A 14,071-nucleotide genomic window follows, 5' to 3' on the forward strand; every position below is an offset into this window, starting at 1 on the left:
TATATTTAGAACACTATAACAACAAGAATACACACACTCACATTCTTTATTTTTGTCCATCGCTGGTTGCAATGGACTGGAATCAACGATCGCTTTTGGCGGTGATTGTCTTGAATCATAGAAATCAGAATTTGTACCATCATCACTTCCAAACAGTGACGGATTGCATAGGCGATCACCTGAAATAGAAAAAAAAAAACAAGAAAATTTATTAGAAATTAGATTCATTTAAGAAAAACATAAGAAAAATTGAAAATTATTTTAAAAAAATGATTGTATTAAAACTTTTTTCTTTAATAATTTACAATCAGATTATCAAAATAGCTACTATGATCTAGGATAAAATCACAATCAAAACATGTTTCAGAACAGGTTTTTCAGTCACGTGTGCAAATTTTTTTTCTTTTCAACTTTAACAAAATTAGTTGGATAAATAAAAATTTGTCAAAAACTAAGTTTTTGGTATTTCGATAAAAAAAAAAAATAAAACACCTAATTTTAAATTAAAAAAAAAAACTGAATTTTAGATTAAATAAAATGCACGTAAAAGTTGTTTAGAATGTTAAATTTTGTATGGCAAGATTTAATAAAACAAAAATATTTACTTAATTTTTCATTAATTTTATAAGAAATTAATAAAAAAGGATTTTTTTTAAAGTAATGAAAACAATTTTGAATTTTTTAAATGTTCAAAATAAGCATGTCGTTTAATTTCTTCTATAACAAAGAATTTTTATAATTTCTTAAACAAATTAACGCAAATTTTCAAACATTTAAACCCTACTCTAATACTTTGAAACCGAGGTCAGATCTTAAAAACGAATTTAAAACGAGAGTCTACTCTTTGATATTTTCCAACGACTTAAAGTATACTTTATCGTTAAACAGGTCATCTAACTTTAAAACCATCAAAACCCTTGTTTATCTTTTTTAAAGTACGCTTTTATTTGTTGATGTTTGTTAATGAAAAGCAATTAAAGTAAAGAAAATTGGTTTTAGAAGTAAAAAAGTATTCTTTTAAATAAATTCTTCTCATATTTGAACACATATAATTAAAAAAAATATATCCGGAAGCAATACAAATTATGCTTCAGATCAACTTCACATAATTTTTTTTTTTTTTTTTAAGTTTTAATTTTAATTTTATTTCAGTATCTTTTCACTTGATAAAAACAATAAATAAAAATCACTTGAAGCTGTCAATTTTAGACGTGTTCAAATAAAAATTTGCCTACGTTGCGTTATGTGTCCACTCTAGTGAGAAGAGTTGTTTATAAAGTGTTTGAAAATCAGAAAAAGTTAGATGAGGATTTAGAACATAACGAGCGCTCTAACTAGAGTAGGCTTTATCGCTTAAACGAGCGCTGACTGAAAATTTGCGCCATTCTTGTTTTTTTAATAGAAAGATTAAAAAAAACATTATTATTCGACACATAAAAACTAAATTTACAAAAATTTAATCAACCCGTTTTCAAAAAAAAAATGAGATTTCAAAAAAATAATTTTAAAATATTTTTAAAAAAATCCAAACATTGGGGATTTTGAAAATTTTAATACATTAGTCAGATGCTATTGTATCAAAATTTCGTCTAAATCAGTTAAGTCATTCCGGAGAAAATAAGAAATAAAAAATCGGTACCACTATAATAGGTAACGGTAAAAAAAAGTAGGACCCTATATGCAGTAGTGAACCTGAACATGTATTTTTGGACCAAATTGTTAGAAAAACAACCTTTCCATTTTGGTCGTATGGCAAGAAACGTTAATAAACCAAACGTTAAGAACCAAACTTGAAAAAAATTTCAATCCTCCCCTAGAGAATTTCCAAAAACACAAAACTACCTAGTTTGAATTTAATTGCTTCAGTCTTTTTGGGCTGTTACTCGATATAGAGAAAAATTCAATTCAAACCCAAATTCAATTTATTAAAATTTTGATGGTCAGTACAAATAAGACGTTGTCTTTTATAGTATACAAGCAAAATTGGTCACGTAAAAATACTTAGAATAAAAAAAAATTATGTGTTTCCTTTTTTGATGGTATTTTGCTACAATAACAGCTAAGTCGTTCTAGTTCTACACCACCTTGAAGTAAAAGTGTAAGACAAAAAATGCTGTAGGTATTGAAAAAATTATCTTTTTTTTTTTGAAAATTAGATAATTGCCTCTTAAACGTTCAACAAAAAATGCTTTTCCAAGAGTCCGTAACAATTTTTGACGCCTAAGTTGAAATGTATAAATTAAAAAATGTAATCTTTTATTAAATTTTTCAAAAGTTAGATCCTTCGAAACCAAATGAATGGCTTGTAAGATCGACTTTACACTTTTTTGTTTTTAAAGAAATGTGAGTTTAGGAAAATTGTTCATATTTTTAAAACTGCCTCGATATATTTAATGCATATAATTGTTTGCAGAGATATTGAAGTTTGAATACAGATGGCGTCATTTTCTATTCAAAGTCTGATGAAAGCGTTAAAAAATCGTTTACAAATTTTAAAAATTAGTTGTTTAAGGCGTTTGAATCTTAATTTTAAAATCTTAAAAAAAAGCCATTTTGTTAAATTTTTAAACATGATAACTTTTGTTAAAATTGTGGTAATAAAAATCGGTAAACGCCAAAGTTCTTAATTGTTTTTTTTTTTATTTTATTTTTTTTATGTAGTTTTTTTTTTTTTTTATTTACATAGGTACCTATTTATTTTCTCTTTTTTTTTTTTATTTATTTTTTTTTATATTTTATTATTATTTTTCTTTTTATTTTTTCATAAAACTTTATATTCCAGGCATGTTTGGAACAAAAAAAGAAAACAACTGAAGAATGTCATTTAAAAAATAAAAAAAATGGCGTTTTTAAGCCATCTAATTTTTTTATTTTTTGAGTTGCGAAAAAGTGTTCCGACAACGATTTTTTTGGTAAATTAGATGAAGTTATATCGCACAGGACAATTTTCTGAAAAAAAACGAATACATGTTCCGATTTATATCTATTATTATTATTGGTGAAATGAAATATTACAAGTTTCTGCAGTTTTTATTTAATATTTTTTTTTATATATTATATTTTAATTTAAACTTACCTTCGGACATATCGTCGAATGTGTCGTGCAATAGGATTGAATCCTGCAAATATGATCTATCGAGATTTTTCGATAAATGTTCCAGCAAACCGTTGCAAGATGAATCCGACGTTATATCAGCCAAAGATAATTCTGTTATTTTATTATATTTATTATAATTCTTTGAGATATTATTGTTGCACTTATTAATAATGGCCGATGATAATGCCTTTTTAGATAATTTTGTTGCTTTTGTACAGGAAGACGATGATGATGATGACGAAGAAGATGACGACGATGATGAAGAAGATGATGATGATTTCAAAGAACAAGTTGGTGAAGATTCAGATGATGAAGAAGATCCTGCCGATGATGGTGATGATGATGCCGACAATGATGACGTTGATGATGATACTGAATTATCAACTGTTGTTGTGTTGTTGTTATTGTTATTATTATTGATGTTGTTTATAAGGTTATTATTTATGTTGATATTGTTGTTGTTGTTGTTGTTGTTATTGTTTGTAAACCAACTTGGAAAACTCCCCTTTAGCGTGTCGATAAGATCCTGATCGAGCGTTAGACGCCACGATACAGGCCCGTCCACGCCGTGCGTAGACTCTGTAAAGATACAAAAAAAAAGAAATAAATTATTAATTTGACTCAAGAAATAAAATTTAATAATTATTATTATTATGGAAAAAGTTTGAAAATATAAAAAAAACAGCTTTCTATCCCAAAACCATAAACTTTAAAAATACCCTCGCAACCTTTGTCAACCTATAAAATCCATATTAATACCTGTTGGTTAAGGTTTGAATTATCATTCTGAATTCAAGATTAGATTGTTAACTTTTCCAGAAAAAAAAAATTATTTTCAATTTCCTCCATGATAAGCAGTTTATGCACTATTAAAACCATAATACACACCCTCTTAGCGAAATGAGATGATTTCAATTTAGAACGTGACTATCTATTTTTATTTTTTGTTCGTTTTTTTTTTTTTCAAATGTCATTGCATAAACATTTTAATACACACAAAATGCTAAACCCAACTCTCTTGAATAAGGAGGATTTGCCAAAATCTACTTTACTTTTATTACGGATGTCAACCCAAACCTTGTTAAGGGTTGTAATTTTTTTTTGCTGTTTTTTCTTTTGAATAAAATACTCATTTTTCAAATGAAAGGAACAAAAAAATAAATAAATAAAAACCCATTTAAAAAATAATCTCCGACAATATTCACATTAATATCCAAATCATGTTGTTGCTTTTGGTGCTTTAGCTTATCCTCAAGTTAAAAAAAAAAAATAAAAAAAAAAAACTTCGACAAGTGTCAGTTGGTCATATAAAAAAGTCGCCAATATCAGTCCCAAAAGTGGATAATAATATTCAAATTATTATTATAGTAAAACCTTGTCTACGTCCATTCAACTATTCGAGTGGGTTAACTTCACAAAAAAATGAGGACATCCAGTCAGGCCCGTATCGCTCGGTCTTTGGCTGTGTTTAGAGACAAACTTTTTTCAACTTGAGTGAGCTTGTAACAAAATTGATTCTCTTCGATAAATAGGAGTCTTAAAGTATATTTACGAATTTTATAGATGTTTTTTCTTAGAAACTCAAGGATCTTGTTGGAACATCAATAAAAAGTCCTAGTTTAAAACAAAAAACTATCCAATAACCTTCTCGCTACAATAACGAATATTTCAGAAGTTAGTTATTAAAAATCCGTTCAGAACTTTCCAAGATACTCTGACACAAACATACAAAAAGTTGTGTAATAGATTCAAAACAGAATAACCGTGTATAGGAAGAGTTTTTGCACAAATATAATTCGAAATTGAAATCAGATATCAGACGCTTTGATATCAAGAAATCTTTAAGAGTATTTAGGATATATAATATTATTAGGTGGTGGAAGTTTTTCTTGTATAAGATGAACTCAAAGTGATTTTTAAAAACAAAAATTAACCCATAACCTTGTCGCTCTAAAGACGAATATTATGCAGTTAAGCTGTCAAAGATTCATTCGGTATTTTCAAAGATATTCGTGAACAAACATACAAAAGTTTTTTTTTTTTCTTTTAGTTTTGAGGGCCTCTGCACCCAAGTTCTTAATAAAAACTTCTGAGCGACCCTGTATTAATTCTATAATCAACATGCCTGGCGGTAATGTGTCTGTCTGTATCCGAAAATTCAAACACAGACTACGTGGACACACATTTCACGTGGTTGGTTGCAATTGCAATGCACCATGCGTGTTCAAGTTGAGAGGCAACTTCATCCGGTGAATACAAAATTATGTATTTTTTTTTTATTTTTGCATTTTTTTCAATAATATAGAGAAGGTATAGGCATCAGGCAGAGGCACCTACCTTAGTAAGCTTCACACAGAATATTATTTCAATTTTTACCTGCTGTTGCAGTCTATTTTTGTGACGCGTGAGTGTTTCATAATCCTTTTCACGTTTTTCCATATATATTTTTTTTGTCTCATTTTTATGATGTTCATGTCAGAATATAGCTACTGGAAGTTGTTGTTAGGTAGTCTTTTCAGTCTTTTCAATTTGTTGCAAGCTAGTCTCCTATTGAAGTTGTTCTTTTTTTTTTTTGGATTGGTTTTTTTTTTTTTTTTGTTCATCACTGACGTATACATCATCAGATTGTGACAACTTCCAATTTGAGAATCTGATATTGTGCTATGCAACACACACAACACAGGAAAGAATGACGGATAATGAACCCGTTGATAACAATGACAATGAAGAGACTGGAGATGTTGTTGATGATGACAGACAGTGTGTTTCATTGAATTTTTATTGCATTTTATTATTCTATTAATAAAGAAATACATGACACAGAGATTTTCAATTTTAAAGTTTTGGAGCAAAAAAATCTAAAAAAATCTCTCCCATAAAAAATGCATTGTTTTTTTTTTTTTGCTAGAAGAACTCTATACTTAGCTTTAAGGATATTGAAGAAGATAGCGAGAGGATAACACCTAAACGAAAATTTCTTGGAATTCCGTTGAATTAAGTTCCTTTAAAGTTTAACGAAATCGCCAAGAGATAGTTCAGTTTCGGAGAATTTTTCTATTGGAAATTTTTTTCCTCAAAAACATTTTTGTGGGAAATGCATTAAGCATAATCAACTAGGAATTTTCACTAGAAAAAAAAAAACTGAAGCAAAATACCTGAGGCGTTTTGGTTTAATACCGTTATTATGATATGTTATTATAATCAGGAAAAGAACAGGGCAATTTTTGAAAAAAAGGTTTAAGGAACGGAATTCGGGAATGGGACTACTAAGGTATTGGAAACCACCCATACAACAGACCCTTTTATACGTTTTATCAGCTTGTGCCTTAGGTATTTTTGGAGTCATATTTTCCAGAATACCACAATGTAAATGTGTGGATGTGAAAGCAACAAGATGAACAACATTTTAATGTAAATTTGCATAATTTTGAGCTTCAATCTGATACCTATTATACAAGGCCTTAAAAGAGATAATAAAAGCTATCGTTTTGGCAACTTCTGGAACATTGTATCAGATGATAACTTCTTTGGATGATCAGACGGATAGTTGTTTTTTCTTAGAGCAGTTCTTTAAAATATGCTGGATAACAATAATTCTTAATATTTGACGGGGCTGTTAAATCATTAATTGATATTGATATTAATCGAATAACGTCGGAACCCTACAATTTTGTAATCGGAGGCATTGATTTGGAGCAGCTGCTCCAAGAGTCTGTGGAAGTGACATTGAGGTCTTAGTTTTTCAAACTATAGGAATCGTAAAGAGAAGGGCTTTAAATTTGATTGCGAAAGGCTTATTTCGTTGTTCCAAGCGTTAATAGACTATAGGATTAGCACTAGATAAAGATTTTTTATGTTGTATTTCTACGGGGATAGAAAAACTTCTATATACACTATCGAATGCTTTATCAACGTCGGGTGACATTTTTGAGAACTGAACTGCTTGCAGAATATAACTTTTTCCACGTAGTGCAATAAATCTAGGATTTCAAATGGAAAAAATTCGGGCAGGCTGAAATTTTGTAGGTTGTTTCTTGCCCGACCCGAGTTATGGGGCGGACCATCACTAACTCCCACTTTTCTTAATATTTGTTTCTCGTTAACGGTGTAACCAAATTTGTATGAAATTTTCAGAATTTATTCGTATGAGTTAGAAGAAAATGTAAAAAAATTATTTAAATACAATTATTTTTATTATTCTATTAATTTTTTTGAGAACGACTGGCACAATTTTAAAAAATATCAAGGTATATTGTTTTCAAAAAAAAAAAAAGTTTAAACAAAAAACAGCCGCCCAGTGACACGTCCATTTTTTCGATTGTTCAGAAAGTGTGTTCAAGATTTAGATGCAATTTTCAGAATTTGTTGTATAACTCAAGGAAAAATTAAAGAGCTTAATCCACCAATGACCAAGTCCTATATTTACTGCACCGTTTCAAAACCTTTCAAAAACTTGATTGTAATTTCATTCAGTCCGGCTAAACTATTTCCGTTACAGTATCACCGATTGGTGTTTTTGATTTTGTCAAAGAACTCTAATTCTTAGAATGGATCGAATGTTTTGTTTTCTCTAAGGTCCAATTTATTCACACTCCATTAAATTTAAAGTCGCCATTAAAAAAGGGAAATTTTAAAATTTGTATGCGATTTGACAGTTTTATAATTTTTAATGGAGACTTTAAATATAATGGAGAGTGAATAAATCGGGCCTAAGAGCTTTAAGAAGACTTTTTTTGTGAACTGAACGATTTTTTTTTTTAATCTAAATGTGAATTATACTTTCAAGGAAAAACTAGTACGAGTTTTCACTTCAATTGATTAGTGATGGTTCCTCAAAGCTAAGCTGGCATTTGCATTTGTATATCGACTTGTTTCAATCATTAAATTTATTGGTAAGTATTTGGTACTCTTAATGGTAGAATCAAAACACCCACAACAATGATTGTATATTATTTTTTCTAATGAAAAAACCATTGTATTGGAGTAAAAAAATTCAAAATATTTTCATTTGAGTGCACCCAGAGAAAAAGTCGGTGTAAAATTGCCTTAGACGCCTAAGGCAAAATTTTTTCTATGGATGTTAGTTTTCGAGCATAACTTGCCTTAGTTCTAAGGCAATTTATGCTCGAAAATCCTAAGCTAAATTTACCTAGAATAGGCTAATTTGCCTTAGATAGATAAGGTGAATTTTTTTCTATGGATGTTATTTTTCGAGCATAACTTGCCTTAGGACTAAGGCAATTTTTGTTAGTTTTTTAACCTAGAACTAAGGTAATTTTACCTTAGGCCTAACAAAATCTTACCTAGGGCCTGAAATGTTAGTTTTCTAACACAATTTAGCTTAGGACTAAGGCAATTTGTGTTAGATTTTTACCTAGGACTAAGGTAATTTTACCTTAGGCCTAAGCTAATTTTTTTTTGGGGAAAATTTTCCTCAAATGTTAGTTTTCTAACACAATTTTGCCTAGGACTAAGGCAATTTATGTTAGACTTTAACCTAGGACTAAGGTAATTTTTCCTTAGGCCTAAGCTAATTTTTTTTTTGGGGGAAATTTTTTTCAAATGTTATTTTCCTAACACAATTTTGCCTAGGACTAAGGCAATTTATGTTACACTTTTACCTAGGACTAAGGTAATATTACCTTAGGCCTAAGCTAATTTTTTTTTGGGGAATATTTTTTTCAAATGTTATTTTTCTAACACAATTTTGCCTAGGACTAAGGCAATTTATGTTACACTTTTACCTAGAACTAAGGTAATATTACCTTAGGCCTAAGCTAGTTTTGTTTTTGGGAAAATTGCTTTTTGCGCCCAAAAAAAAAAGAAATGTTTTCCTTTTTTCTTCAATTAAAAAAAAAAAAAAAACACTTTAATGACTAAAACGATTATTGAAAAACAATAATAAATTTGTTTTTTTTTTTTTTCCTTTGTAAAGGCATGTAGGTATACCATAAAAAAAAAAATGAAAACACAAATATTTTGTTCGTTTTTTAATAATTATCAAAAAATGTTTTTTTTTCACTTTCAACGAAATTTCGTTATTGTTGTTGATCGGCCATCATGGTTTGATTGAAAGAATTTTTTACCTAGGGCCTAAGCTAATTTTACCTAGGCCTAACGTAATTTTCCCGGCAAAAATTTCAAAATTTCTTGGTTACCTTAGGCCTAAGCTAATTTTACCTAGAACTAAGGTAATATTACCTTAGGCCTAAGCTAATTTTTTTTTTTGGGAAAATTGCTTTTTGCGCCAAAAAGAATGAAATGTTTTCCTTTTTTCTTCAATTAAAAAAAAAAAAACACTTCAATGACTAAAACGATTATTGAAAAACAATAATAAATTTGTGTTTTTTTTTTCCTTTGTAAAGGCATGTATACCATAAAAAAAAAAAAACGAAAACACAAATATTTTGTTCGTTTTTTAATAATTATCAAAAAATGTTTTTTTTTTCACTTTCAACGAAATTTCGTTATTGTTGTTGATCGGCCATCATGGTTTGATTGAAAGAATTTTTTACCTAGGGCCTAAGCTAATTTTACCTAGGCCTAACGTAATTTTCCCGACAAAAATTTCAAAATTTCTTGGTTACCTTAGGCCTAAGCTAATTTTACCTAGAACTAAGGCAATTTTCCCTCCAAAAGTGCGAAAATAAATAAATGTCTGTAATTAATTAGATTATTTAGAAACACAAATTTTTCTTTAAATAAATAATTTGTTTGATATGAATAAATCAAATAAATATATAGGTACACATTTGTATTTTAATTTCCGACAGAATATATTAAATAAGTTTTTTTGATTTTCGCTTTCGTTTAGAAGTAATAGCGACTTTTGTGAAATAAAACATCTCGCAAACAAAAAGACATGAATTTTTTTCTTTTTTCGTCATATCTTTTCTATTTTTGCTTTTTTTGAAAAATTGTCATATTTAAAAGTTGTAGATTTTTTGATTTCCGACAGAATATATTAAATAAGTTTTTTTGATTTTCGCTTTCGTTTTGAAGTTATAGCGACTTTTGTGAAAAAAAAACATCTCTCAAACAAAGACATGAAATTTTTACTTTTTTCGTCAAATCTTTTCTATTTTTGCTTTTTTTGAAAAATTGTCAGATATAAAAGTTGTAGATTTTTTAATTTCCGACAGAATATATTAAATAAGTTTTTTTGATTTTCGCTTTCGTTTTGAAGTTATAGCGACTTTTGTGAAAAAAAACATCTCTCAAACAAAAATACATGATTTTTTTTCTTTTTTCGTCATATCTTTTCTATTTTTGCTTTTTTTGAAAAATTGTCAGATATAAAAGTTGTAGATTTTTTAATTTCCGACAGAATATATTAAATAAGTTTTTTTGATTTTCGCTTTCGTTTTGAAGTTATAGCGACTTTTGTGAAAAAAAACATCTCTCAAACAAAAAGACATGATTTTTTTTCTTTTTTCGTCATATCTTTTCTATTTTTGCTTTTTTTGAAAAATTGTCATATTTAAAAGTTGTAGATTTTTTGATTTCCGACGGAATATATTAAATAAGTTTTTTTGATTTTCGCTTTCGTTTTGAAGTTATAGCGACTTTTGTGAAAAAAAAACATCTCTCAAACAAAGACATGAAATTTTTACTTTTTTCGTCATATCTTTTCTATTTTTGCTTTTTTTGAAAAATTGTCATATATAAAAGTTGTACATTTTTTGATTTCCGACAGAATATATTAAATAAGTTTTTTTGATTTTCGCTTTCGTTTTGAAGTTATAGCGACTTTTGTGAAAAAAAACAACTCTCAAAGACATGAAATTTTTACTTTTTTCGTCATATCTTTTCTATTTTTGCTTTTTTTGAAAAATTGTCAGATATAAAAGTTGTAGATTTTTTGATTTCCGACAGAATATATTAAATAAGTTTTTTTGATTTTCGCTTTCGTTTTGAAGTTATAGCGACTTTTGTGAAAAAAAAAAAAAAATCTCTCAAACAAAAAGACATGAATTTTTTTCTTTTTTCGTCATATCTTTTCTATTTTCTATCTCTCAAACAAAAAGACATGAAATTTTTACTTTTTTCGTCATATCTTTTCTATTTTTGCTTTTTTTGAAAAATTGTCATATATAAAAGTTGTAGATTTTTTGATTTTCGACAGAATATATTAAATAAGTTTTTTTGATTTTCGCTTTCGTTTTGAAGTTATAGCGACTTTTGTGAAAAAAAAAAACATTCTCAAACAAAAAGACATGAAATTTTTACTTTTTTCGTCATATCTTTTCTATTTTTGCTTTTTTTGAAAAATTGTCATATATAAAAGTTGTAGATTTTTTGATTTCCGACAGAATATATTAAATAAGTTTTTTTGATTTTCGCTTTCGTTTTGAAGTTATAGCGACTTTTGTGAAAAAAAAACATCTCTCAAACAAAAAGACATGAATTTTTTACGCTCATGTCTTGTTTTCCCTCCAAAATTATTAGTTATAATTTTTACCCAAGCTAATTTTACCTAGGCCTAAGCCAATTTTACCTTAGGATCTAACATAAAATTACCTAGATCTAAGCTAAATTTACCTAGGTTCTAAGCTAAATTTACCTTAGGCCTAAGCTAATTTTTTAGTGACGCCATCAAATCACCTTAGAACTAAGGTGATTTTGTGTTAGTTTTGTTAGAATTGCCTTAGTCCTAAGGTAAATTCTCGCTTTTTACCTAGGACCTAAGGTGATTTTGTGTTAGATTTTTGGAATTGCCTTAGGCCTAAGGTAAATTCGTTCTCAGATTCCGTTAGAAAGCGTGCTTGCACATGATTCTCTTCGTAAATTCATGGCGTGCAGTTCAGTTTAGTGCTAAGAAATATTAAACGTGTAAAAATTGTTTTAAAAAGTGAATTATAATATCAATAACCAAGGAAAAACAAAGAAAAGAAGACATAAATACTGTGAACCAGTTAATTAAAACAAGCGTTTTGGAAAATATATCAAAGTAAGTAAGTAAGTAAAGAAACAATCTTTTTTACAATTTTATCATTATATATTTGCATTTTTATTTCACTCGGAGTAAAGTACTTATTCAACATTTCTTTTTTATTTATTTAATAATACAAATCGTGTGAACTACTCCGTTAAATTAAATTTATCTTACAAAATAAGTTTTATTTTGGGCAAGTTTCCTTTTTTATTTGATCTTTGCTTCTGTCCATAAAGATAATTCTGTGATTTAAAATTATAACTATGAATATTGCATTAAAGCAGCGCGGCAGCCGGCATGATTATACCTTATTTAAATAAAACGAAATCGAAAAAAAAAACTAACCAAAAAATCAAGAGGCAACGCTTGAAAATTGGAACAAAAGGTATGCTTTGTACATAATTACATATCATTATTTTGCCATTTAAGTACCAGTCATTTAAAATTTTATGCCCACAGAAAGTATTTGCTCTGAATTTTGAATCTATATACTTATATGTTTGAATTCAATGAGTTTCTGGCTTCATTTTGTTCAATTTTAAAATACTTAATTTTTTCTTATCTATTAAAGTTGTTTTTCTTACATATAGACTCATTAAAGCCGATCAACAATTCAAAAATCACCATTCCTTGACGTAGAATAAGACCCAAAACAAGAGCTGATAGAAGAAACGTAAAAAAACGAAAACAAGATTGGTCAGGAGTCAAAGAAATAGGTATGATTTCAATCAATGATTAGATTTTTAAGTACTAGCCCTATATATGTATACCTATGCCGCCGGGTACAAAGTGATTAAGTCAAAAAGTTGTAATCTTCGGGTTTTCAACAATAAACACTTTATTCTCTTTCATTGCGCATCAAAAACATAAAGCTAGAGCAAATCATTTCTATAAAAATAAACCGATCTGTACTGAAAACCCCTTTGTACCCAGCGGAAAAGTCATAAGAATTTGTCCATCGAAAAGTTTTAATTGTTTTTTTTTTTTTTACTTTTGGGAGCTGATAACTCAGCAGCTTCACAAAGTCCAAACTCATTTTACATGAACTCAATTCGAAGACCAATTTGACCCAGTTACTTACTTACGTGGTTCATTTTGTTCAATTTTAAAATACTTGTTTTTTTTTTTTAACCCTATTAAAATTTTTTCCCTATACTTTACATATAGACTCATTAAAGCCGATCAACAATTTAAAAATCACCATTCCTTGACGTAAAATAAGACCCAAAACAAGAGCTGATAAAAAAGAAACGTGAAAAAAAACTTCAACAACATTGGTCAGGAGATAAAGAAAAAGGTATGATTTTCAAATTTCAATAAATGATTAGATTTTTAAGTATATGTACTAGTCATATATCTATGCCGCCGGGTACAAAGGGATTAAGTCACAAAGTTGTAATCTTCGGGTTTTGCACAATAAACTCTTTATTCTCTATCATTGGGCATCAAAAATATCAAGATAGAGCAAATCATTCCTATAAAAATAAATAGATCAGTACTCAAAACCCATTTGTACCCAGCTGAAAGATATAAGAATTGGTCCATCGAAAAGTTTTAATTGTTTTTTTTTTTTTACTTTTGGGAGCTGATAACTCAGCAGCTTCACAAAGTCCAAATTCATTTTACATGAACTCAATTCGAAGACCAATTTGACCCAGTTACTTACTTACGTGGTTCATTTTGTTCAATTTTAAAATACTTATTTTTTTCTTAACTCTAATGAAATTTTGTCTCTTTACTTTCATATAGACTCATTAAAGCCGATCAACAATTTAAAAATCACCATTCCTTCACGCAAAATAAGACCCAAAACAAAGCTGATAGAAGAAACGTGAAAAAACTTCAACAAGATTGGTCAGGAGTCAAAGGAGTCAAAGGGTATGATTTTCAATCAATGATTAGGTATTTAAGTACTAGCGATATAGAAGAATATGTCCACAGAAAGTTTTTATTGCTTTTTTAAGTTTTGTTAGCTGATTGCTTTGCAGCTTAACAAAATCCAACCCCATTAAACATAATTTTTTGAATTTCATATCTAA

At 28.3% G+C, this 14,071-nt stretch overlaps 1 protein-coding gene across 4 annotated transcripts in view; it reads right to left on the minus strand.

Moving 5' to 3' along the window:
- Positions 1-14,071, minus strand: part of LOC129911626 (myocardin-related transcription factor B) — a 154,848-nt gene that overhangs the window by 25,716 nt on the left and 115,061 nt on the right. For all 4 annotated transcript variants that reach the window (XM_055989481.1, XM_055989480.1, XM_055989482.1 and 1 more), the window contains 2 exons: positions 3,077-3,676; positions 42-179 (listed from right to left, as the gene is read on the minus strand). In XM_055989481.1, the coding sequence (XP_055845456.1) occupies positions 42-179; positions 3,077-3,676 (738 nt within the window). The remainder of the gene's footprint in view (positions 1-41; positions 180-3,076; positions 3,677-14,071) is intronic.

The sequence above is a fragment of the Episyrphus balteatus genome, chromosome 2, assembly GCF_945859705.1.
Source record: "Episyrphus balteatus chromosome 2, idEpiBalt1.1, whole genome shotgun sequence".
NCBI classification, from domain to species: domain Eukaryota; kingdom Metazoa; phylum Arthropoda; class Insecta; order Diptera; family Syrphidae; genus Episyrphus; species Episyrphus balteatus.